This window comes from Quercus suber, unplaced genomic scaffold (genome assembly GCF_002906115.3).
Source record: "Quercus suber isolate HL8 unplaced genomic scaffold, Cork oak 2.0 scaffold_529, whole genome shotgun sequence".
Taxonomy (NCBI): Eukaryota; Viridiplantae; Streptophyta; class Magnoliopsida; order Fagales; family Fagaceae; genus Quercus; species Quercus suber.
Window position 1 is genome coordinate 490,521 of NW_027069978.1, and position 24,609 is coordinate 515,129.

At 33.2% G+C, this 24,609-nt stretch overlaps 2 protein-coding genes, 1 long non-coding RNA gene and 2 pseudogenes across 3 annotated transcripts; all 5 read right to left on the bottom strand.

The window, feature by feature from the left end:
* Positions 1–428: 428 nt before the first annotated feature.
* Positions 429–2,285, bottom strand: LOC136063453 (uncharacterized). The gene is made up of 3 exons (XR_010625112.1): positions 2,114–2,285; positions 1,354–1,432; positions 429–453 (listed from the first exon to the last, which is right to left on the bottom strand). It is a non-coding gene; the product is annotated as an uncharacterized LOC136063453 (long non-coding RNA).
* Positions 2,286–5,025: 2,740 nt separating this feature from the next.
* LOC111984066 (7-deoxyloganetic acid glucosyltransferase) lies at positions 5,026–10,339 on the bottom strand. Its single transcript, XM_024015692.2, has 2 exons — positions 9,692–10,339; positions 5,026–6,126 (listed from the first exon to the last, which is right to left on the bottom strand). Exons 1-2 carry the CDS (start codon positions 10,200–10,202, stop codon positions 5,180–5,182), a joined length of 1,458 nt encoding a protein of 485 aa, XP_023871460.2. The 5' UTR covers positions 10,203–10,339; the 3' UTR covers positions 5,026–5,179.
* Positions 10,340–12,222: 1,883 nt separating this feature from the next.
* LOC111984070 (7-deoxyloganetic acid glucosyltransferase) lies at positions 12,223–14,218 on the bottom strand. Its single transcript, XM_024015697.2, is given in 2 exon segments — positions 12,223–13,232; positions 13,649–14,218. Coding segments are annotated over 2 exon segments (1,524 nt in total). The 5' UTR covers positions 14,163–14,218.
* A 4,921-nt stretch (positions 14,219–19,139) lies between these two features.
* On the bottom strand, positions 19,140–20,424 carry LOC136063449 (7-deoxyloganetic acid glucosyltransferase-like; annotated as a pseudogene).
* Positions 20,425–21,343: 919 nt separating this feature from the next.
* Positions 21,344–22,313, bottom strand: LOC111984073 (7-deoxyloganetic acid glucosyltransferase-like; annotated as a pseudogene).
* Between the last annotated feature and the right edge of the window lie 2,296 nt (positions 22,314–24,609).

A 24,609-nucleotide genomic window follows, 5' to 3' on the forward strand; every position in this document is an offset into this window, starting at 1 on the left:
CATTCTTCAAGGCATCTCCAAGTGATCTTCTCATGCTTATCCAACCTCAAGCCTTCATCGAGCTTCCGCCTTGAGTTTGAGGGAGGGTGTTAGAGATATATATTAAACATATATTAGCCCAATGTAATAGGCCCAAGCCCATTCCTGCTTGTACTAGTAGTCTAGGGTTTAGTCGCCTATATATACTCATGTTAGGGTTCATTGTAACACAGGTTATTGTACTACACTCCTACACAATAAAGATGTAGCCCTTAAGGGATTCCTCCGTGGATGTAGGCTGTCAAGGCTGAACCACGTAACCCTCGTGTTCTTGGTGTTCCTATTCTATGCTTCATCTTCCGCATCCACTCTAGCATACACAACATGGTATAACACATTGCGTTTGATAATATTCTCCATTTAACATGGTATCAGAGTTAATATTCAACACCTCTGTTGGAGACAAAGCAAACACTTACAAAACATCCACTAAATTGGTCAGTTAAGCCGTATGGAGAGACAACATGTATCAGCTAAAGGTGCATAAAATTAGCCATGTGTCAATCGTTATGGCAATTAAACAAGTAGACATTCTAGTTACTACTAATCCATGTGAAAGGTGCAATGACCTGGGGATCTAAATAATAAGTAGATTAAGAAGGTAATGACAAAGAAACTAAGATAAGTTGCCAATAACCTCTATCTTAAATTGCATCTCCTATTCTTATAAGAACAAGGTTGAGGGTGAGGTTATTTGGAGTGTTGTCAATGCAATTATTGAATAATTACACCAAGGGTACAAAAACAAACAATTAAGTTACAAATAGCAGTACATCCAAAAGTACAACACCACAGGTCCACAATTGTCAAATACAGCCAAAAGTACAACACCACAGGTTCACAATGCACAAGCAAGTGATCTAAACATCACTACTTTTACACATACAATACAATCTGACAAGATTATGCCTCTCTCCTAATATTAATAAGGCTATCACATGTAAAGCATTTACCCCAAGTTGCTGTCCACATAAAGATCTTGCTATTCAGAGGGCTAAGGAAGCATATCTCAAGCAAAAATCTAGAAACAAATGGTTGAAGTTGGGGGATCAAAACAATAGGGTTTTTCATTGCTTAAATAAAGCTAGCTAGGAAAGCATCAAATTCCATTAAATGTTTACAAGATGAGGATGAAAATCGATTTGAGGAACCTGTTGAGATTACAAAATTGGTGCTCAAAATTTTATCAAAATTTGTTTGGGTAATCTAATGCTACCAATGAGGCCTACATGCCATGTAATGAAAAGCTACCAATATGCATTTAAAAGAACTAATAATTGATGGCAACAACAAGAAACCTTCATATTCACTTACCATCTCCCTTTAGAGCAAGGCGATCAGCTTGTTTGGCATGTGTTTGTTGAAAGGTGATTTGGCTACCACAAAACTGTATCTACAAGAAAAGCAAAAGTGAGAAAGAACAAGAAGAATAAAAATAGAGTATAAAGTCAACTCATTGCATGGACCAAATCCTATAAAATATTGTTTTTGGATTAAAAAACATTAACACAAACCACCCTTCATTTTTATTCATTTCATTCCCCATTTCATTCCCCATCACACAATGTATATATTTACAAAAGGATGAATCCAACTAAATATCAATTTTTGCCCTTACACTATCGTTGCCATGCTGATTATTTTACCCATTTGCTACACATATAGAATTTCTAACACTGATAAACCCACTCACACACACACACAAACATCAAAGAAAAAAAAAATTCATGCTTTTACCCAATTTTCAAACCCTAACAATCCACCATTTTCTACACTCCAAACCCTAAACTTCTACAGACCCAACAGATCCACAATAATAATCCATCGAACAAAGAAATCCTAACACACTGTTTGGTTAGTAAGAAATGGAAACAAAAAGTCATCATTTCGCAGATCTAATACATGATTCTCTTTGTCATCCCTTAAAAGTTTGTATTTTCATAGTATCCAAACAGATTCAAGACTCACCAAAAAAAAAAAAACTTGGTCAACAAAATCGAAGATTTGAGAAAAGCAAAACAGGGATAGGAATATCGGTATTCGGACTGGGAATAGGAGAAAGTGAGTGACAGACCTGTTTGGATTTGGACAAAAGGCGAGATGAGAAGGCCATGATCGGAGTAGACTTGCAGTGGCGTCGTTTTGAGCTGCTTCTTCTTGTTCGGGCTGTTTTGGTTGATAGGGTGTGTTTGTGTGAGCTGAGCCTTTGTTGTTGTTGTATTTTTTTTTTTAAATTTTTTTTTAATTTTTTACTAAATGCTTAAGCCGCGTTTAATCAAACGCAGCTCTATAAATGTTTAAGCACGTTTATTAAACACAGCTCTAGACACTCTAGACATATTGAAAAAAAAAAAAAAAAAAAAAAATCCCGAATGGGTCTATAGCCGTGTTTTTAAAAACGCAGCTTAAGTCCTACCCAGCTAAACGCAACCTCAACATCACAAAATACGGCTTCAGAGCTGGTCTATAGCCGCGTTTAGTAAACACAGCTATACGTCAAGGGTGGAGCTGCGTTTTTACAAACGCGGTTCAAATTACCCCCTATAGCCTTGTTTTTGTAAAACGTAGCTAAAAAATGCGTTTTTTGTAGTGATGGTTTTATAGATATCTTACCGTTGGACTAATAATTTTTTTTTTTTTTTTTTTGAGAAGAACTATTACCTTATTGCCAAAAGCCTAAAAGCGAGTTCTATTACTATTCTTATATTCTCAGCAAAAAAAGCACCATTCTTCTAATGCTAGACGTGTAATGCTTCACTGGAACTTCACCGCTAAAGCATGTTGTTTTATTGATTTTTACTGCCAGACTCACAAAACTGCATTAATTAACTACCGGATCGAACTAATTGTTTCTCTTCTATCTCACCACTGATCACTACATTTTTTTTTTTTTTTTTTTTTTTGAAGAAAATTTTGCTAGACCTATATTGTTACTCTTTAGTCTTTACTTTATCACTTAATATAAAGTAAAGTTCCCTTATTGTTTGTGAATTTTGTTTCTTTAAAAGGTTTGAATTTGTTCCAGTAGCTGTCGGTCTCCTTTCGGTTGGTGTCTTTTAATTTACTTGACTCCCAAAAACAAGTAATGGAAAGCACAGATACTCCTTGTACTCTCTGATTATTGGTACATTCAGTATTCTCTTTGAAGTCTCTTAAATCTAAACAAATGTGTTATTGACTAGAAAAAATAGAAAGGTCTTATATATCACAGTTAATCTTCTGACTTGATGCAACTTCTTACATAATGCAAAATATAATGTATCCAAGCATTCATCCAACGTTTTGACCTTAGAACATTCTCATCAAAGATCTCAAAAAATTTAGCATTTAGTATCTCAAAAATTTACTTTATTTATTTTAAGAACTCGCTTTACAATACACTCAGTATCAAAGGTTTTATATTTTTTACCGCTTCATTAATTAAAAATAGTGAGAGAGAGAGAAGAAAAGATAGTGAGAGAGAGTCTGGTGAGAAGAAAAGAGGAATAGTGAGAGAGAAAAAAGATATTTTACTTAAAGTAGTATTAAAATATTATTATATTTATAAGATTAGAGCTACAGTAGACTGTCAGAGCATCACTATCAGGTGTGTTAAATGTGTTAAATGCTATAATATTTGGCATTTGACACATCAAACACCAAAAACAAAGCATCATCAAGTGTGTTAAATGTGTCAAAATTTTGAGACATACTACAATATTACTTTATGTTTGGCACGGTACGAACGAAAATGGTATAAATTTTTAATCTTTTTTTATTCTTACTTTTCTCTCTCCTCTCTCACTTGTCTTTTCTCTCTCCCATCCGCGCTGAGTGTCTCTTCCTTGTTCATTCTCACTCTCAGCTTCTCCTTTCTTCCTTTCTCTAAAGCACACCACCGTCCTTATCTATCGCTGATCTCACTGAGTAGCAGACTTCACCAAGCCGTTGTCGCTGCCTAGCCCCGAGGCCGATCTCGCCACCACTGCTCAACTCGAGGTCGATCTCGCCAGCAATGGACGATCATGCCCCGAGGCCGATCTCGCTAGCAGTGGTTGATCATGCCCCGAGGCCGATCTCACCAAGCTGGCTCTTGCCCAACCGCAGGTTCATCTCAACATTTTTTGTTTTTGTATATATTATATATATATATAAAAAAAAAAAAAAAAACCCAACTAAACCCCTTTTAATTTGGGTGGTGGTGGTTGCAAGTGAGTTGTGGGTGGTGATGGTGGTGGTGTTGCTAGCAAGTTGTGGGTGGTGGTGGGTTGATTTGGGGCTTTAATTTGGAAGTTTTGGGTGGTGGTGGTTGTAGGTGGGCTGCGGGTGGTGATGGTGGTGGTGTTGCTGGTAGGCTGTGTGTGGTGGGGGGTTGATTTTGGGGTTTTATTTTGGTAGTTTTGGGTGGTGGCACAGGTGTTTGGTTGGTGGCTGTTTGGACTGGTATTGTGTTAATATTATTTTAATTTATTGTATATATTATTTTAATGTATTGAATTGTAGAATAGAATATATGATAAATAGTGAATTGTAAAATGGTGTGTTAAAATAATAAATGAGGTTTTTGATGTGTTAAAATGATATTTTTTATAAAAAAACTGATGGTGATGCTCTTATACATAGCAGTCCACTATAACTTAGATGCTAAAATTTTTAACACTAACACCAACCTTTATTGTAGTGTACTTTTTTGGAATGAGATAATAAAAAATAGTATTTTTAGCTTTTGAGAGTTTTAATGCAAATGCTCTTATTGGTTTAAACTTTAAAGCAGTGTATAACATAAAATCGTGGTTTCTCACTATCACTTGCAATGCCTTATCATCTCTCCATTATACTATTTGATTGTAGCGATATGGATAATTGCCCAACCTAGTTAATTGAAAATGGGGGTACAAAAATTACTAAAAATGCCATTTAAAAAAAAAAATTCATGGCATTTTTTTTTCTTTTTACAAAAAGGGCAATATTATAAAACTAGAAACAACATACAAAGGAGTTCATAAAGGGGAAAAAAAGTACTTTTAAATTACAAATATGGGTTGTGGAAAAACCTATCATATCAAATATCCCATAGTAAGCAATCTAATTAAAACATAGTCATATAACACAGTTACACATTGGATGAACTTGAATTCCAAGAAGTAGACTCAAGCTCAGATTATTTTACTGCAGTCACGCTCATTAGTCTTATATCCTCGATCAAACGGTTCAAATTACAATATGAAGACCCACCTTCACTCACACTTTCGTTTGCCAATCTAGCCATCTCAACTGTTGATTTCATGAACACATCCCTCTTCTCCCCCATCAAATCATTCACCATTTTTTCTATAATGACTCTATCACACACATCCTTCATGTCCATCCCCAATTTCCAAACCTCACTCACAAACCTACTATTCACTTGCTGATCATAAAAGTAAGACCAACAAATCATGGGCACTCCTGCTACTATACTCTCTAAGGTTGAGTTCCACCCACTATGAGTCAAAAACCCACCTACGGCTTGGTGAGCCAAAACCTCTTCTTGTGGGGCCCAATCCACTATATAACCCATGTCCTTTGTCCCTTCTAGTAACTCCATAGGAATTTGACCTTCATCATCTTTTTGGGCCACCAAATCTGGCCGTATTACCCATAAGAAGCGCTTCTTACTATTAACCAAACCATACCAAAACTCCTTTAGCTCGTCTCTTGTCAAGACTGTAATGCTTCCAAAGCTTATGTAGATTACAGACTTCAGAGGTTGAGCATTGAGCCATTCGATGCAGCTTTTGTCCACTTTGTATATGCTATTTGGAGCTGGAGATTGCAATAAGGCATTTTCAGATTCAAGCCTAAATTTCAAGAATGTGTGTAGGGGTCCAAGGGTATAGACCTTGGGACATTGAGATCGTATGTGGGAGAGTATAGGTCCTTCTAGATCTTCAAATGTGTTGAGTATGAGTCCATGGGCTTGAACAGATTGTCTATTAGCGTATGCATTATGTTGGAGATTTGGGTCTTCTAAGTTGTTGGTTCGACAAATACTAGGTAAGTCTCGGAGTCGGAGAAAAGTTTCCATACCTGGCACACTTGTTATAAGGCGATCCATGTCTTCATGTCCTAGAGTGGTTAATGTAGACCTCGTTAGTAATAACAAATTTGTCTCTATGTTTATTTTTGCTCATGAACTAAACAAATGTTCAACCTAAAAAAGCTAACAAAATATATAAGAGAGAGAGTTGGGTTCAACTTATACATGGTGCGATTTTTTGTTATACAACCCAATTTTTTTTTTTTTAAATGTTTTACTTACAAATTTATCCATTAAATTACATTGTCTACTTCTAGCTATCTTATATTCATGCAAAATATCTTTGAGTCTACTCATGAAGTTTCGTACACTTTGATTTTGCATTATATTTTTTTGAAAGGATACTTTACTAGTTGAATTGCTTTTTCATGATATACATGGTGATATATCCGTACATTTTTTTGGGGGCGGGAGGGGGCAATCAAAATGCTTTAATTAAAAGAATAACTCCAGGAAAACACAAGAGGTCTATGTCAAATTTAATTCACTATATTTTAAATTTGTAAAAAATCATAGAGGTATCGTGTACTTATTCATATGTTTGAAATGATAATATTTTAGCTCTGTCCAAAAAACATTGTGAACAATAATTTTGAGCTATTTAAAATAACGGTATGGTTCGAAGGGTGGAAAATTGGTAGGATAGAAAGGGGAAGAGATAGAAAAGTAAGAGGAAAGAAATGATTTAGTTTTCTTTCGTATATGTTTAGTTAGAAGTATATGTTTACTTAGAAGGATAGAAAAGTTGAGAGATGAAAAACTTATTTATTTATTTTTTTTGAGAAACAAACACACACACACACAGAGGGAAGAACGAAAATGAAAAACTTATTTGTTTGGCTGAAAAGAAAAATGAAAGGATGAAAATTGAAGTTGGTATAAATTTGCAGTTATATCCTTATTAAATAAAACAAAAAAGTAACACATTTTTTTATTAAAAAATTGTTTATGAATTGTACTTCATTCATACATTAAAAAAAAAAAAAAACCCAAAATTTTTTTATTAAAAAAAAACCCAACTAACTGTTTGAGAAAAGAAACATTCTGCACATGATATAAGAAAAGAAAAAATTACGTCAAAAAAGAAAAGAAAAGAAAAGGTAAAAAACCGAAGAAAGGATAAGCACAGAAGAAGGAAAAAAAAAAGAAAAAGAAAAAAGAAAAAAGAAAAACGCGAAGATAAGCGCAAAAGAAAAAAAAGAATCATACATTAAAAAAAAAAAAACCCAAAATTTTTTTATTAAAAAAAAACCCAACTAACTGTTTGAGAAAAGAAACATTCTGCACATGATATAAGAAAAGAAAAAATTACGTCAAAAAAGAAAAGAAAAGAAAAGGTAAAAAACCGAAGAAAGGATAAGCACAGAAGAAGGAAAAAAAAAAGAAAAAGAAAAAAGAAAAAAGAAAAACGCGAAGATAAGCGCAAAAGAAAAAAAAGATCAAAGAAAGGATCAAGCAACAACACAGATGAAGAAGGAAACCGAATGACAAAAGAAACAGAGAAGAAACGGACAGAAAGATTAAAAAGCTTTTAACGTTCGCCTGGACAATTTTGTCCAAAATATTGCTAGGTATTTTCTCTCCAAATTGGAGTGGTAAATTTTTGGTGAGCCTGGACAGAAAATTACTAGGCTCCACCACTTTTTCTCTTTTTCTCTCCCATTCCAACCAAACACACATTACTTAATTTTCTCTCTTATATTTTTTATCCACCCTGTTTTCAACCCAACCAAATACACCCTAACTGACATCCATTTAGGGCAATAAGAAACAAATGAATTTCTACCCACAAAGAAAGAAAAGAAAAAAACTATTATTATCTTTCAATTGAGGATAGACCTAGGTGGGCCCGAGCTCCCCTAGTCTAAACTTTTTTTAGTTATTATATATTTTATTTTTGTAGTTGGCCTCCCCTTCCAAAACCTTAGGCCCCATTCTCCCCATTAAGCCTAATTAGTCAAATCCAAATAACAACTATCTAACTAAAAAACTTAACAAAAACAATAAAAACATTTACAATATATGATGATTGCTTTTTAGCAAAAAACCAATTTTACCATCAAAAACAAAAAAAAAATTATGTGTTATTGGAGAAGCTAATTAAAACTAAACTTTTTGTAATTATAGTAAACTAGTATAAATATTGGTTGACTGTAGCAAGTTGTTAAAAATAAAAGAATATTTTATTTAAATTATATCACTTCCTTTAATTAAAAAACTCAAATTTTCTTTCTTTCTTATTATTTTAATAAGTTGTTTATATTATTTTAAATGAAGTGATAAAAAAAAAAAATAGAACATTTGATATTGGGTGTATAGTAAAATGAGGTAGTAAAATAGATAAAGTAACTTTTTGAGGTGCTAAATAAATGTTTTCATTAAAAGTATAGCTCATGACAATCAAAAGACGTTGTCGCCTTCTTCTTTTGTTTTGTTTTTTGGGGGCCTAGATAGGATAGCATATAAACTCTTTTTATTTTTATTTTTTATTTCTTAAGAAACAAACACACACACAAGGGAGTGAGATAGAGATTCTAACATAAAGACACATCACAACTTCACTCAAAATCATAGTAACTTTTTAGGGAGAGTGGAGCAAATTATACTACACATAACACTCTCTTAAGAAATGTGGTACAATTATCTTTTTTTTTTTGTTTTTTGTTTTTGTTTTTTTGAGAAACATATACACACACATAAGCTTCACCAATTAAGGTTTGGAACCCACAAAGGGTCATTGTCTTGATAGCATGTGCAATACATAAAAGTTAAAATAATAAAACATACTAGGAATTATATATTATGGACAAAGTTTAGCTATAGGTTACTCAATAAAATAAACATAACTATATATTTTAAAAATCTAATCGTTGAATTGCATATTCTTTATACACTTAATTCATATATCAAATTTTATGTCAATCAGATATTATTTACTATATGATCTATAAATTTATATGTTATGCATAATTTTAAACTACAAAAACTTGCAATTTAAACAATTTATTAATAACATAGCTATTAATTTTTAATTTTCTAAAATTTTTGCAAGCATGAAGGATATAAGAAGTAAATATAATCTAATGGTAGATTTGTCAAAATTTATTTCCAATAAAAAGATATTGAGTAAGGTTGTAATTTCAATTTTATAAATAATTTTGTCCATATATTATTTAATTGTCGCTAAACCATGACTGAACTAAGTATAGTTTTTTACTTTAATTTATATATTTTACAGTATTTTTAGTAGATAAGTCATACGTTTGCTTAATTTATTTATTTAATTTTATAAAAAATATAAGTTACTAAGTTAGAAAAAACCTGAAATAGAAATGAAAATAAAAAATTAGTATAGAAATACTATCTTGAATATTGTATAAAAAAAAAATATATTGCATCAAGTATTTCATTTTGGAATGTCTAAAAAAAAAAAAAAAAGCGTGACCGACTTTAATTGGTAAAACATGAAAGAGCATGAAGCTTGTAGACAGATCTTTGTCCGTTTATAATAATGAAGAAATTAATGGGAATTACAAGAAAGCAGATACGAATTTGCAAAGATGCCATGCTAAAGTGTGAAAGATGCGTACATACCTCTACTGGGAAGCTCTCCAGCTTCTATTATATCTTGAATAGAGAAGAAAGCCCAGAAGGAGCAAGCACTGATGGTACGTATGGAAATGACTGGAATGCCAAGCTCATGCCCAACATCAATAGGAAAGCTCAAGATCCCATCGGCTATGATACAAGTCACTGACTCTCCAGTAATTGAGTCCAACTGACCTGAACACAGCATCTCTCTAAACAGTGGCTTCGTAACCAATTTAAAGGAATCAAACAATTCCATGAATCGATCACCAGCTCTTGGGTGATCAGCTGGAAGTCCATCAGAGATGGTCTTGAATTGGAACCCAGGAAAAGAAGCAAAACGGTCTAGAATATTGGAGTGAAGGACAAGGCGATCGTGGTTGAAATCGGTGTTGAGGAAGGTGATGTTGAGGCCAGCAAGTGAAAGAAGCTCAGCTAGCTTGAGCGTGGAGTTAACAGGTCCCAGTGCTGGAAGGGGAAAGATGATAACATGAGGAACTTGTGACCCTTGTTCCATAGTTTCTAGCTCGATCGATCTATACAGTTCTAAATTCTGTGTGTGTGTTCCCTAACTTGTGGTTGTAAGTCAACGAAGAGATAAGGAGTAGTATTTATTGGAAATTTAGTTGCATTTTATTTTGAGGTGTGTGTAAAACTGCCAGTTAACACAGCCCTTAATTTTTTATTATAGAAAGAGTATCTGCTCATAAGGATAAGGGGGAAATCACGTGGCCTTCACTCAAGTTTTTTGTTCATTTGACAAAAGACCACATGGATCATTGATAGCCAAAACTTCGTTATTCAGACAATTAAATGGGTTGAAACCGCCACAGACTTGGTGGTGTTGATGTGTCAGTTTGGAATCACCTTTGCTAACACTCTTTGATTTTTGTTCCCAGGAAAATTGTTTATTGGCATTGTTATTGAGTGCATATTGTCGTTTATATTTCTTTTCTTTTAACTATGGTGCAATTTGTCTATTTCAAACCCTATGGACCAATTTCAATCAATTTTTTTCTTCAAATTTAATGGCACAAACTATGCTCTTTGAGAATTTCATATTCATGAATTTGTTAATTACTTCGGGTGTAAATAAAAGGTTACTATAGCTTTTCAGTGGAGTTGTGATATGCCTTTGTGTTAGAACCCATTTCCCTTTGCCTTGTGTGTGTGTGTTTGTTTCTCAAAAAAAAAAAAAAAGGGTAACTATCCCACAATGCTTAAAAGAGTGTGTTGTGTGTAATATAATTTGCCATACCCTCCCTTAAAAGTTACCATGGCTTTTGAGTAAAGTTGTGGTGTACCTTTGTGTTAGAACTCCTTTCCCTTTCTCTTGTGTGTATGTGTGTTTGTTTTTCAAAAAAAAAAAAAAAAACTTAGGGCATAAATTGGGTCTAATTCCTAAGCATGCCATATTTAGGGCGTAAATTACTTAATACAAAGTTCGCCCTTGAATTAGCCATTTGGGAACTTTGTGATGACATTAGGGATTTAACCTCTATTATTTATCCTTGTGGAAACGCCCAATGTCAATTTAAATATATATTTTACATTATTAGATATTTTTGAAGTATAATGAGATGTTGTCATCCTTTCTGTTCCGTTTATGGTGGATCTTATCATGAATGTGAGAGGAAAGAGTACCATGTCACCAAATTTTGGAGAATACCTAATAATTACTCTAGCCCATCTCAAGGCACTAAGAAGAGTTGAAACAAATTTAACCCAATGGGAAATCTTAGAAATTTGTTCTAACCCAATTTGCTCTTTGGGCTTTTTCATTGTTTAACTTCTTTTGAGAATACTAAGTATTTTAACAAACACACATAAGGGGAGAGGGGAGAAGGTTTTAAAGAAATTGAAAGTGATGTATATTCAAAAATTTTAACTCCCTTGATGGGAATGCTCTAATAATTTAGAATAATAAAATTGTGATCGTTGAAATATTATATTTATATGAAATTAAAATAAAACATATATATGGGGTGGTATATATATTTTTGACAGGTAGATGCATGTGACTAAAACTTGTTGCACATGTGTATATGTTGTGTAACAAATGCTACCAATATGGATGCACTATTATTATCAATGTGTTGTAATCACGTTCAATTAGAGCTATCTATATATTTTTTCAAAAACTCCATATCTAGCGGTCCCAAAATTAAAATAAATAAATAATGTGGCCGTTTAGAATCCACATGAAGCAGTTTTGATATATGATAATAAAAACCAATTGGCATCTTGGTTTGATAATAAAAGACAATTATCTTGGAGCAGGCACTATAGGTTTTTTTTTTTTTTGGTGAACCATATGAAGTGGACATCATAATTTGAAATACTATCATATTTTAAAATAATGATAAAAATAAACTTGGACTAACCTTTTACATGAATTCATTAGTGGCATCATTTTTATGGCAAATTAATTACAATAAATCAAGTCATTAATCATGAAAAAGTAGGTAAAAAAAATGTGTCGCCACAGTTATGACCATAAAAATTTGAATAGTGCCATCTTTCTTAATCTGCAATTACTAAGGAAAACCACTTGGTACTAAAATTTTAAACAATAACAACTCAAGAAATGATAGTACATACTATTTTGTTGTAGCCATGCTCATTAATCTTATATCCTTAATCAAATGGTCCAAATTACAGTAAGAGGACCCACCTTCACTCACACTTTCATTTGCCAACCTAGCCTTCTCAGCAATTGATTTCATGAAAATCTCCCTCGCCTCCTCCATCAGATGATTCACCATTTTTTCTACCATAACTCTATCACACACATCCTTCATGTCCATTCCCAATTTCCAAACCTCACTCACAAACCTACTATTTATTTGTTGATCAGCAAAGTAAGGCCAACAAATCATGGGCACCCTAGCCACTATGCTCTCTAAGATAGAGTTCCATCCACTATGAGTCAAAAATCCACCTACAGCTTGGTGGACCAAGACCTCCTCTTGTGGGACCCAACCCACCATATACCCTCTATCCTTTGTCCCTTCAACTAGTTCCACTGGAATTTGACCTTCACCATCTTTTTGGATCACCAAGTCGGGCCTTATGGCCCATAAAAAGCGCTTCTTGCTGTTAACCAAACCGTACCAAAACTCCATGAGCTTGTCCTTTGTCATGACTGTAATGCTTCCAAAGCTAACATATATTACAGATTTCAAAGGTTGAGCATCAAGCCACACCATGCAGCTTCTGTCCACCTCAAAGAGGCTATTTGGAGACTGAGATTGCAACAATGTTGTTTTGGATTCAAGTTTAGATTTAAGTATTGCATGGAGGGGTCCAATGGTATAAATTTTGGGACATTTTGTGCGAATGTGGGAGACTATAGGTCCTTCTAAATCTTCAAATGTGTTGAGTATGAGTGCATGAGCTCGAGGGGATTGCACAGTCTTATTTGCAACGCGTTGAAGACTTGGGTCTGCTAGGTTGCTTACTTGGCAAGCACTAGGTAAGTCTCGGATTCGGAGAAAAGTTTCCATACCTGGGACACTTCTTATTAGGCGGTCCATGTCTTCATTTTCTAGAGTGGTTACCATACTTCTCATTAGTAAGAAATTTGACTCAATATTTCTTTGTGGAGAAACGAAACAAACATTAGCAACAAATTTTACTAATATTTTTAATTAGTAAAAAATGATAAAACTATCATAGAATTATTCATATTGTAACTGAGAAAATTCTAGTTATGTTCAAACAGTATTGTGAGATGTTAACACTTTAGAATAATAAATTGTGATTGATATGTACAATTGTGATTGCTGTAATATCATATTAATATGAAATTATTGATAACACACATTGTATTTTATGCACCAATAACAATAGTCACTACAATAATTATGAAAAATATTTTAAAATTTTTAATGTAATTAAACAAGAAAGCAAATACGAATTTGCTAATGGATGCCACATGACAGAGTGAAAAAGATTAATTACCTCTAATGGGAAGTTCACCAGCTTCTATCATATCTTGAATACAAAAGCAAGCCCAGAAGTAGCAAGCACTGGCTGTACGAAAATGAATGACTGGAATTCCAAGCTCATTGCCAACATCAATAGGAAAGCTCAAGATTCCATCTGCTATAATGCAAGTCACTGACTGTCCAGTAGCTGAATTTAACTGACCAGAACACAACATCTCTCTAAATAATGGCTTAGTTACCAATTTAATGGAATCAAATATTTCCCTGAATCGTTCACCAGCTCGTGGGTGATCATCTGGAAGGCCATCTGGGATGGTCTTGAATTGGAATCCAGGAAAACATGCAAAACGGTGTAGAATATTGGTGTGAAGGACAAGGCGATTGTGGTTGTGATCGGTGTTGAGAAAGGTGATGTTGAGGCCAGCAAGTGAAAGAAGCTGAGCTAGATTGAGCATGGAGTTGACATGTCCTTGTGCTGGAAGTGGAAAGATGAGAACATGTGGAGCTTTTGATTCAAGAGGTTCCATGCTTGTGTGAGCTCGATCTAGGATTCTTCTAGGGTGCTAATTGCTACATGTGGCAGTCAGCGCTCTATATGCATATACTTTTCTTTAGGTGTTGTGACCCTTTAAACTGATATTGTGGTTTGTGGTTTCTGCTCTTGTGGCCATTGTATACTCATACGTACTTGTGGAGAAATTTTGTCGGCATAAAATGCCAATGTCTATAATTCTAACATAACTTTTATTTTTTATCGTAATCTGATCTTCGTTTTATTTGTCAGGCTTGCATGGCTTCCTCGATGCCATAGATATCACATGGAACGTAATCTCTGGGCCGGCAAACCTTGGAAGACCCTACACATCTGGGCTTGATGGATGATCACTCATTCTGAGTCTTATGACTTATTTGGTATCACAAGTTGCACAACGTGTGGCTATGAGACGAAACATCATACTAAAGCCCTGGCAAGTGATGAGGTAGGATAGGACCTGACTCACCTGACGATTCCCAGCCAAAGAGATGTAGCCAAAATTTTCAATTATTAAGAAGACAAGCATCTAAAAAAAAAAAACTCAGGCCGAAAACATGTGACTAATCTAAAGTATATTTTCATAATTGTCATGGTGAAGTTGTAAAATAAAAATCAACTAAGCTGGAATAAGAATATATGAAATAGCTACTTTGTTGATGGCATGTTGATACAAGCGCAAACTACCAAATATTCAGGGGGAAAAACGTGTTCAAGCTACCAAATGAGTGGAGAAGAGCATTTTTGTGGAGTTTGATGAGTGCATAAGCGACAACATCAGCTTTCTCTGAAATTATGCACTTGAAGGAAAATGTGCGCCTTTCTCTAAATTTAACTAGGGGGATCCTCGTATTAAGTCCTAAAGTGCTTAATTAATTATGTATCTTCGTTCTATTCTTGTCTTTCTTGAAGAAATAAATAATCAATAATAAAGTCTTGTGTTTCTTGAATAAATTATTAATTGGTCTATTGATTGAGCTTCCATTAAGTAAACATTTCAAAGGTCGTTGTGCTTAATGGAACAGTTTATAGGACAAAAATGGTCCGTTCAAAGTAGAAGTATCGTAGTTAGGGGTAGATACCAGTTTTTTTTCTTTTTAGAATGAAACATCAGATGAACTGCAAAACAAAACAAAATTTCAGCCCCAAAGAAAATACGGTAGAAGATTCCCTGACTTTCAATCTTCATTTTTTTAGAACTATTTCTACTTCTTTTGAAACAGATTACCGTGAAATTAACAAAAGATTAGTTCTATTCTTATTCATGTCCTAAATCGAGGTGCAAGCCTTCAAGAACCCAAAATACACTTTATTATTATTTTTTAATAATTAATACTATTTATTGATTACTTACTTAAAAAATAGTGCTTCCTTTTATTGTTACATGAGAATACACATAATGTCACATAAGAGCATTCATCATCTGGTTTCTTCAAAAATAATGCTACTTTAACACTCAAAAAGAGTCAAAATACTATTTTTCTACTTTAACACACAATTTCATAATTCACCCAATATATTATATCTTATATTTTTATTCAACCCATTAAAATAATATAAATCAACCATGAGAGAGGAAAGAGAAATGATTGAAAAATATGAGAGGAATTGGTGAAAGGAATGAGAAGAGAGAGAAATGATTAAAAAAATATGAAGCACTTTCTAGTTAATACAGTATGCTACTTCTTTTTAAATAGCACACCGGATGGAGGCCTCTTTATGGTATTTGGTGTGCTATAATAGCGTTTAGTGTGTTTTTGCACAACAGATATTACTGCCGTAATCATTTTATGCAAGTAAGCATGCTAAAAATTAAGGAACATGTCATTATGATTATGACTTATCATTAATTAATGTCATGATGTGCAACGATAGAGATAATTTATTTTCGTATAAGGGTCCGTTTGGATACCACTTATTTTACTGAAAACTGAAAATAATGTAGTAAATAATTTTAAAACTAGACTAAACAGTGCACACGTGGATCCCAGCAAGGATGGACAAACTGTTACGCAAATAAATGTTGAGACATGCACAGTGCACAGTGGCTGAAACATGGTATTAATACCACAAAAGTACATGTGGGTCCCAGCAAGGATGGACAAATTGCATGAATGGCTAAAATGTGCACAGTGCCATGGGTCCCACTATTCAAACGCCAAACGCAAAACGTGCAATAAACGTTATATCCAAATGCACACTAAGTTGTGGCAATAATTGGACGAACTTATTGGTTGGTTCTAGTTAATTCAATTAGTAAAATCATTTTATTATTGAATATGAGATCTGAGGTTCTAGCACCACCTACATTAAAAACCAAATTGGTATCAAAGCTTGATGATAAAGAGAAATAATCATGGAGTGGATGCCATAAGTTGATTTTTTATTTTTTGAAATTAATCATATGAAGTGAACGTACGTCATAGGTTGAAATTTTATCGTATCCATAAAAAGATAAAAATAATTTTTATTTTATTTTAAAAAGACTAACTTATTCTTTACATGGATTCATTAGTGACATCATTTTTATGATACATTAATTACAATAAACTAGGTCATTAATTATGAAAAAGGAGAAAAAAATTGTCACCACATTTATTACCATAAAAATTTGAATAGTATCATCTTTCTTAATTTGCAATTACAAGGGAAAACCCCTCTTACTAGAATTCTAAACAATAACAACTCAAGAAATGATAGTACATACTATTTGGTTGTAGTCATGCTCATTAACCATATATATAATAATATTATAATGACCTAAAATATCTTATTTGGCCCCCCCTTGACACAACAGACAAAAAAAAAAAAAAAATTTATCAATTCACAGTACCTTTACTCAGTAGACTTCTCCTCCTCCTACTACAATTCTAATATATAAAATCAATGGGTCCCACTTAGTAATGATTAAAAAAAAAAAAACACAATCTCTACATTGAATAGGATAGGAGTTTGAACACACTATCCAGTAGCTTGATGGACTTTTAAAAACAAAAACGCACAACTATAATATAAAACCATGGGTCTCACTTGGTAATAATTAAAAAAATTAAAAAAGATGTTTCATATCCATTAGTGACTTTGGCATTGATCTTGCTAGTTACATTACAACAGTTAATGTTGAAAGAGTTTTTTCGGCAATGAATATAATTAAAAATCGATTACGCAATCGAATAGGAAATCAATGAATGAATGATTGCTTAGTCACATACATTGAGAAAGATATATTCAAGACTATTGAGTATGAAAAAATCATACAGCGGTTTCAAAATATGAAAAATCGTCGAGGGCAATTGAGTAAAATAAGCTAGGTGTAAAAAAATAAATTAAAGTTTACATTTTATGTTAGATTCTGTATGATAATTACATTATCATATAGCAGTTTATTTATTTTGTTATTAATATTGATTAATTTTTTTAGATTAATTTTTTACTTTCAATCTTATCTTTTAATCTTGCCCCCCCTGACCTAAATTCCTGGCTTCGCCACTGCCGTGAAATTAACAAAAGATTAGTTCTATTCTTATTCATGTCCTAAATCGAGGTGCAAGCCTTCAAGAACCCAAAATACACTTTATTTTTTTTTTTATAATAATTAATTCTATTTATTGATTACTTACTTAAAAAATAGTGCTTCCTTTTATTGTTACATGAGAATACACATAATGTCACATAAGAGCATTCATCATCTGGCTTCTTCAAAAATAATGCTACTTTAACACTCAAAAAGAGTCAAAATACTATTTTTCTACTTTAACACATAATTTCATAATTCACCCAATATATTATATCTTATATTTTTATTCAACCCATTAAAATAATATAAATCAACCATGAGAGAGGAAAGAGAAATGATTGAAAAATATGAGAGGAATTGGTGAAAGGAATGAGAAGAGAGAGAAATGATTAAAAAAATATGAAGCACTTTCTAGTTAATACAGTGTGCTACTTCTTTTTAAATAGCACACCGGATGGAGGCCTCTTTATGGTATTTGGTGTGCTATAATAGCATTTAGTGTGTTTTTGCACAACAGATATTACTGCAATAATCATTTTATGCAAGTAAGCATGCTAAAAATTAAGGAATATGTCATTATGATTATGACTTATCATTAATTAATGTCATGATGTGCAACGATAGAGATAATTTATTTTCGTATAAGGGTTCGTTTGGATACCGCTTATTTTACTGAAAACTGAAAATAATGTAGTAAATAATTTTAAAACTAGACTAAACAGTGCACACGTGGATCCTAGCAAGGATGGACAAACTGTTACACAAATAAATGTTGAGATATGCACAGTGCATAGTGGCTGAAACATGGTATTAATACCACAAAAGTACATGTGGGTCCCAGCAAGGATGGACAAATTGCATGAATGGCTAAAATGTGCACAGTGCCATGGGTCCCACTATTCAAACGCCAAACGCAAAACGTGCAATAAACGTTATATCCAAACGCACACTAAGTTGTGGCAATAATTGGACGAACATATTGGTTGGTTCTAGTTAATTCAATTAGTAAAATCATTTTATTATTGAATATGAGATCTGAGGTTCTAGCACCACCTACATTAAAAACCAAATTGGTATCAAAGCTTGACGATAAAGAGAAATAATCATGGAGTGGATCCCATAAGTTGATTTTTTATTTTTTGAAATTAATCATATGAAGTGAACGTACGTTATAGGTTGAAATTTTATCGTATCCATAAAAAGATAAAAATAATTTTTATTTTATTTTAAAAAGACTAACTTATTCTTTACATGGATTCATTAGTGACATCATTTTTATGATACATTAATTACAATAAACTAGGTCATTAATTATGAAAAAGGAGAAAAAAATTGTCACCACATTTATTACCATAAAAATTTGAATAGTATCATCTTTCTTAATTTGCAATTACAAGGGAAAACCCCTCTTACTAGAATTCTAAACAATAACAACTCAAGAAATGATAGTACATACTATTTGGTTGTAGTCATGCTCATTAACCATATATCCTTAATCAAATGGTCCAAATTACAGTAAGAAAGCCCACCTTTTGTCACACTTTCTTTGGCCAACCCAACCTTCTCAGTAGTTGATTTCATGAAAAACTTTGCCCGCTCCTCCTTTAGATGATTCACCATTTTTCCTCCTATAGCTCTATCACACACATCCTTCATGTCCATTCCTAACTTCTAGACCTCACTCACAAACCTACTATTTACTTGTTGATCAACAAAGTAAGGCCAACAAATCACGGACACCCAAGACACTATGCTTTCTAAGGTAGAGTTCCATCCACTATGAGTTAAAAACCCACCTATAGCCTGGTGGGCCAAAACCTCCTCTTGTGGAACCCAACCCACCATATACCCTCGATCCTTTGTCCCTTCAACAAGTTCAAGTGGAATTTGACATTCACCATCTTTTTGGATCACCAAGTTAGGCCTTATAACCCATAAAAAGTGTTCCTTGCTATTAACCAAACCATACCAAAACTCCATGAGCTCTTCCTTTGTCATGACTATAACACTTCCAAAGCTTACATAGATTACATATTTCAAAGGTTGAGCATCAAGCCACACCATGCAACTTTTGTTCACTTCGAAGAGGCTATTTGGAGACCGAAATAGCAACAATGTCGTTTTGGATTCAAGTTTAGATTTAAGAATTGCATCGAGGGGTCCAATAGTATAAGTTTTGGGACATTTTGTGCGTATGTAAGAGTATAGGTCCTTCTAAATTTTCAAACGTGTTAAGTATAAGCGCTTGGGCAAAATACACTTTATTTTTTTTTTTATAATAATTAATTCTATTTATTGATTACTTACTTAAAAAATAGTGCTTCCTTTTATTGTTACATGAGAATACACATAATGTCACATAAGAGCATTCATCATCTGGCTTCTTCAAAAATAATGCTACTTTAACACTCAAAAAGAGTCAAAATACTATTTTTCTACTTTAACACATAATTTCATAATTCACCCAATATATTATATCTTATATTTTTATTCAACCCATTAAAATAATATAAATCAACCATGAGAGAGGAAAGAGAAATGATTGAAAAATATGAGAGGAATTGGTGAAAGGAATGAGAAGAGAGAGAAATGATTAAAAAAATATGAAGCACTTTCTAGTTAATACAGTGTGCTACTTCTTTTTAAATAGCACACCGGATGGAGGCCTCTTTATGGTATTTGGTGTGCTATAATAGCATTTAGTGTGTTTTTGCACAACAGATATTACTGCAATAATCATTTTATGCAAGTAAGCATGCTAAAAATTAAGGAATATGTCATTATGATTATGACTTATCATTAATTAATGTCATGATGTGCAACGATAGAGATAATTTATTTTCGTATAAGGGTTCGTTTGGATACCGCTTATTTTACTGAAAACTGAAAATAATGTAGTAAATAATTTTAAAACTAGACTAAACAGTGCACACGTGGATCCTAGCAAGGATGGACAAACTGTTACACAAATAAATGTTGAGATATGCACAGTGCATAGTGGCTGAAACATGGTATTAATACCACAAAAGTACATGTGGGTCCCAGCAAGGATGGACAAATTGCATGAATGGCTAAAATGTGCACAGTGCCATGGGTCCCACTATTCAAACGCCAAACGCAAAACGTGCAATAAACGTTATATCCAAACGCACACTAAGTTGTGGCAATAATTGGACGAACATATTGGTTGGTTCTAGTTAATTCAATTAGTAAAATCATTTTATTATTGAATATGAGATCTGAGGTTCTAGCACCACCTACATTAAAAACCAAATTGGTATCAAAGCTTGACGATAAAGAGAAATAATCATGGAGTGGATCCCATAAGTTGATTTTTTATTTTTTGAAATTAATCATATGAAGTGAACGTACGTTATAGGTTGAAATTTTATCGTATCCATAAAAAGATAAAAATAATTTTTATTTTATTTTAAAAAGACTAACTTATTCTTTACATGGATTCATTAGTGACATCATTTTTATGATACATTAATTACAATAAACTAGGTCATTAATTATGAAAAAGGAGAAAAAAATTGTCACCACATTTATTACCATAAAAATTTGAATAGTATCATCTTTCTTAATTTGCAATTACAAGGGAAAACCCCTCTTACTAGAATTCTAAACAATAACAACTCAAGAAATGATAGTACATACTATTTGGTTGTAGTCATGCTCATTAACCATATATACTTAATCAAATGGTCCAAATTACAGTAAGAAAGCCCACCTTTTGTCACACTTTCTTTGGCCAACCCAACCTTCTCAGTAGTTGATTTCATGAAAAACTTTGCCCGCTCCTCCTTTAGATGATTCACCATTTTTCCTCCTATAGCTCTATCACACACATCCTTCATGTCCATTCCTAACTTTCAGACCTCACTCACAAACCTACTATTTACTTGTTGATCAACAAAGTAAGGCCAACAAATCACGGGCACCCAAGACACTATGCTTTCTAAGGTAGAGTTCCATCCACTATGAGTCAAAAACCCACCTATAGCCTGGTGGGCCAAAACCTCCTTTTGTGGAACCCAACCCACCATATACCCTCGATCCTTTGTCCCTTCAACAAGTTCAAGTGGAATTTGACATTCACCATCTTTTTGGATCACCAAGTTAGGCCTTATAACCCATAAAAAGTGTTTCTTGCTATTAACCAAACCATACCAAAACTCCATGAGCTCTTCCTTTGTCATGACTATAACACTTCCAAAGCTTACATAGATTACATATTTCAAAGGTTGAGCATCAAGCCACACCATGCAACTTTTGTTCACTTCGAAGAGGCTATTTGGAGACCGAAATAGCAACAATGTCGTTTTGGATTCAAGTTTAGATTTAAGAATTGCATCGAGGGGTCCAATAGTATAAGTTTTGGGACATTTTGTGCGTATGTAAGAGTATAGGTCCTTCTAAATTTTCAAACGTGTTAAGTATAAGCGCTTGGGCTTGAGGGGATTGCCTAGTCATATTTTTAACGTATTGGAGATTCAGGTTTGCTAGGTTGCTTGCTCGGCAAAAACTAGGTAAGTCTTGGATTCAGTGAAAATTTTCCATGCCTGGCACACTTCTTATTAAGCAATCCATATCTTCATTTTCTAGAGTAATTATCGTACTTCTCATTAGTAAGAAATTTTACATAAACTTTTCTTTGTTGAGAAACAAAACAAATGTTGGTAACAAATTTCACTAATATTTATAATTCATAAAAAAAAATCATAGAATTATTTATACTTTCAAATTGAGAAAATTATAGCTATGTTAAAATAAAAAAGAAATAAACAGATATATATATATATATAGTTGTTTTGTGCAAACAAGTGATCATCTGCAATAGCTCAGCAACAATACCAAGAAATGAAGGAATGGAAAATTAAAAGAAAGATATTGAATATACTATGAAACTCAAAGATCAACAATGGAGATCAACAATGGAGTTTATAGAGAGTTTGTGAAGAAAGATACTTTTTGATTAGATTGATAAGATTATAAGGCTCTTGATAATAGCTTAAAAGTACAAATTATATTAGTTTTGGTAGGTATTATCACATCTATTTTGTATTTATTCCCACAATCACACGTAAATATGAGAGTTTGCAACTTTTCTCTAAAATATACTTATTACATGTATTTTTCTCTTTTAGGAGATTTAAACTAATGAGCTAAACATGTAGACATGAAGCCAAGAGAATCCAAGGGTGAAGATCAATTGAGAAGTGGCTTTTGAAAAATTTAGTGAGTCAAAGATGTGTGGAAACATAAAAGGAAAGAGAGAAATTCGTTTGAGCCAAAGAGGACTAACTTTTTACTCTAATATCTTTTTACTCCAATTTTGGATTAACTTGATTCTTGCTGCCATGGAAAGAGGACTTAACGATCTTAAACTTTGTAGTTTACCAAAATTTTAGAATCTGCCATATTAAAGGCCAAAACTGACCTGTAAGTTGACCCACTATTGAAAAAGGGGAATGACATTTTTATATTTTTCTTTTTGGAAAGCATGTGTTTTAAGGTTTTGAATGTTATTGAAAGTTAAAATAGTGTGTAAAATACCTATGAACGTTTAGATTCTCAAATTAAAAATACCAACACAAACTTGTAATCAAACATATATGTGCGGAAAATGAAATATAAGCTATAACCAAAATGGTAACACACTTTAAACCATAATTAATAACTAACACAGTAGTAATTAAAAAGTAAAGAGAAAGGGAAGAAAGATGCAAACACAAAGATAACACGGTGATGTGTTATCGAAGAGGAAACCGAAGTACTTGGTGAAAAACCTTTCTGCTACCCTCCAAGCGGTCAATAATCCACTAGAGAATAAAGTTGGGATACATGAATAGCAGAAGAGCCTCCTAGCCTAATCTACCCAGTGCATCTAAGCCCTCCAAGCTTCTTGCTCCAACAAAGTTTCACTGAACCTTGTCTTCTCTAGCTTATCGGATCCTGCAATAGCCTATTGCATCAACCAAAATGAATTGGTCACTTTTAAACTGCTTCCCAAACACCAAAATACCTCCTCACTGATATAGGTATAATGAGATAAGGATTTGGTTAAATGTATCTCTCAAGGATATGTCAATGGAGAGGGTGAGAGTAAATGAATTTGGAGAATTAAATGGTAAAGATTGTGGATGAGTCAATTTTGTTTTTCTTTAAGGTTCCTCTCTTAAAATTCTCTCTCGATGCTCTCTACATTTCGTGGGTATAAGAGTATTTATAGTAGTGTGTATGAGGAATACGAAAAGTCATGTTTCAACCAAACAGGGCATTCGATGACTCGACCTCGCAACTGAAACGAGTTGCGAGCTAACTGCCTGGCCAGACTAGAAGTTTTGTCTTGTAGTGCTACAGCTAGCATGACCATTCAGCTCTCCTGCATGCTTCACACATGTGCCACCTTTGGCGACTCGCCAGTCGTGAGATCCAGTCGCGAGGCCCTTCTTGAGTGCACACTTCTTGAGCTTTCTTCACACTCTCTCACACACTACTTTTACATAATTCTCACCTAAATACATGGTATCTAATTATTAAGTTACAAGTAAATTTGGCACGGAATAAAACCAACACATGATTGAATAAATTCAACCTTATAGTTATAAATATCATAGGGATTGAAGAGTGGCCACATTTTTGGCTGCTGAGAAACCTTATTTTTCATCAATTTTTAAGAGTTTTTATTTTCTATGGAAGCTTAAGAACCTAAGCTAGGGTTAGGGGTGAGTCCCTAATGTTGTAAGTTGTCCACTATTCAATCCAAGCATGTTTTTCATGTTTTGATTATTGAAACGATTGTTCTCTTTTATAATTGTTTTATTAGATTGATACTTGATTTCTATTTCTTTTATAAGTCTATTCTTGAATTTTCTTATTGTTAGAATAGGGTCTTATAATCTCTCTAGTAAAATGTGGT

Coding starts and splice junctions, on each gene's coding strand:
- LOC111984066 (XM_024015692.2), bottom strand. CDS start 10,202: ATGGAACAAGGGTCACAAGTTCCTCATGTTATCATCTTTCCCCTTCCA. Junction 6,127..9,691: donor TGGAGAGCTTCCCAGTAGAG/GTATGTACGCAT, acceptor TAACCACTCTAG/GACATGAAGACATGGATCGC.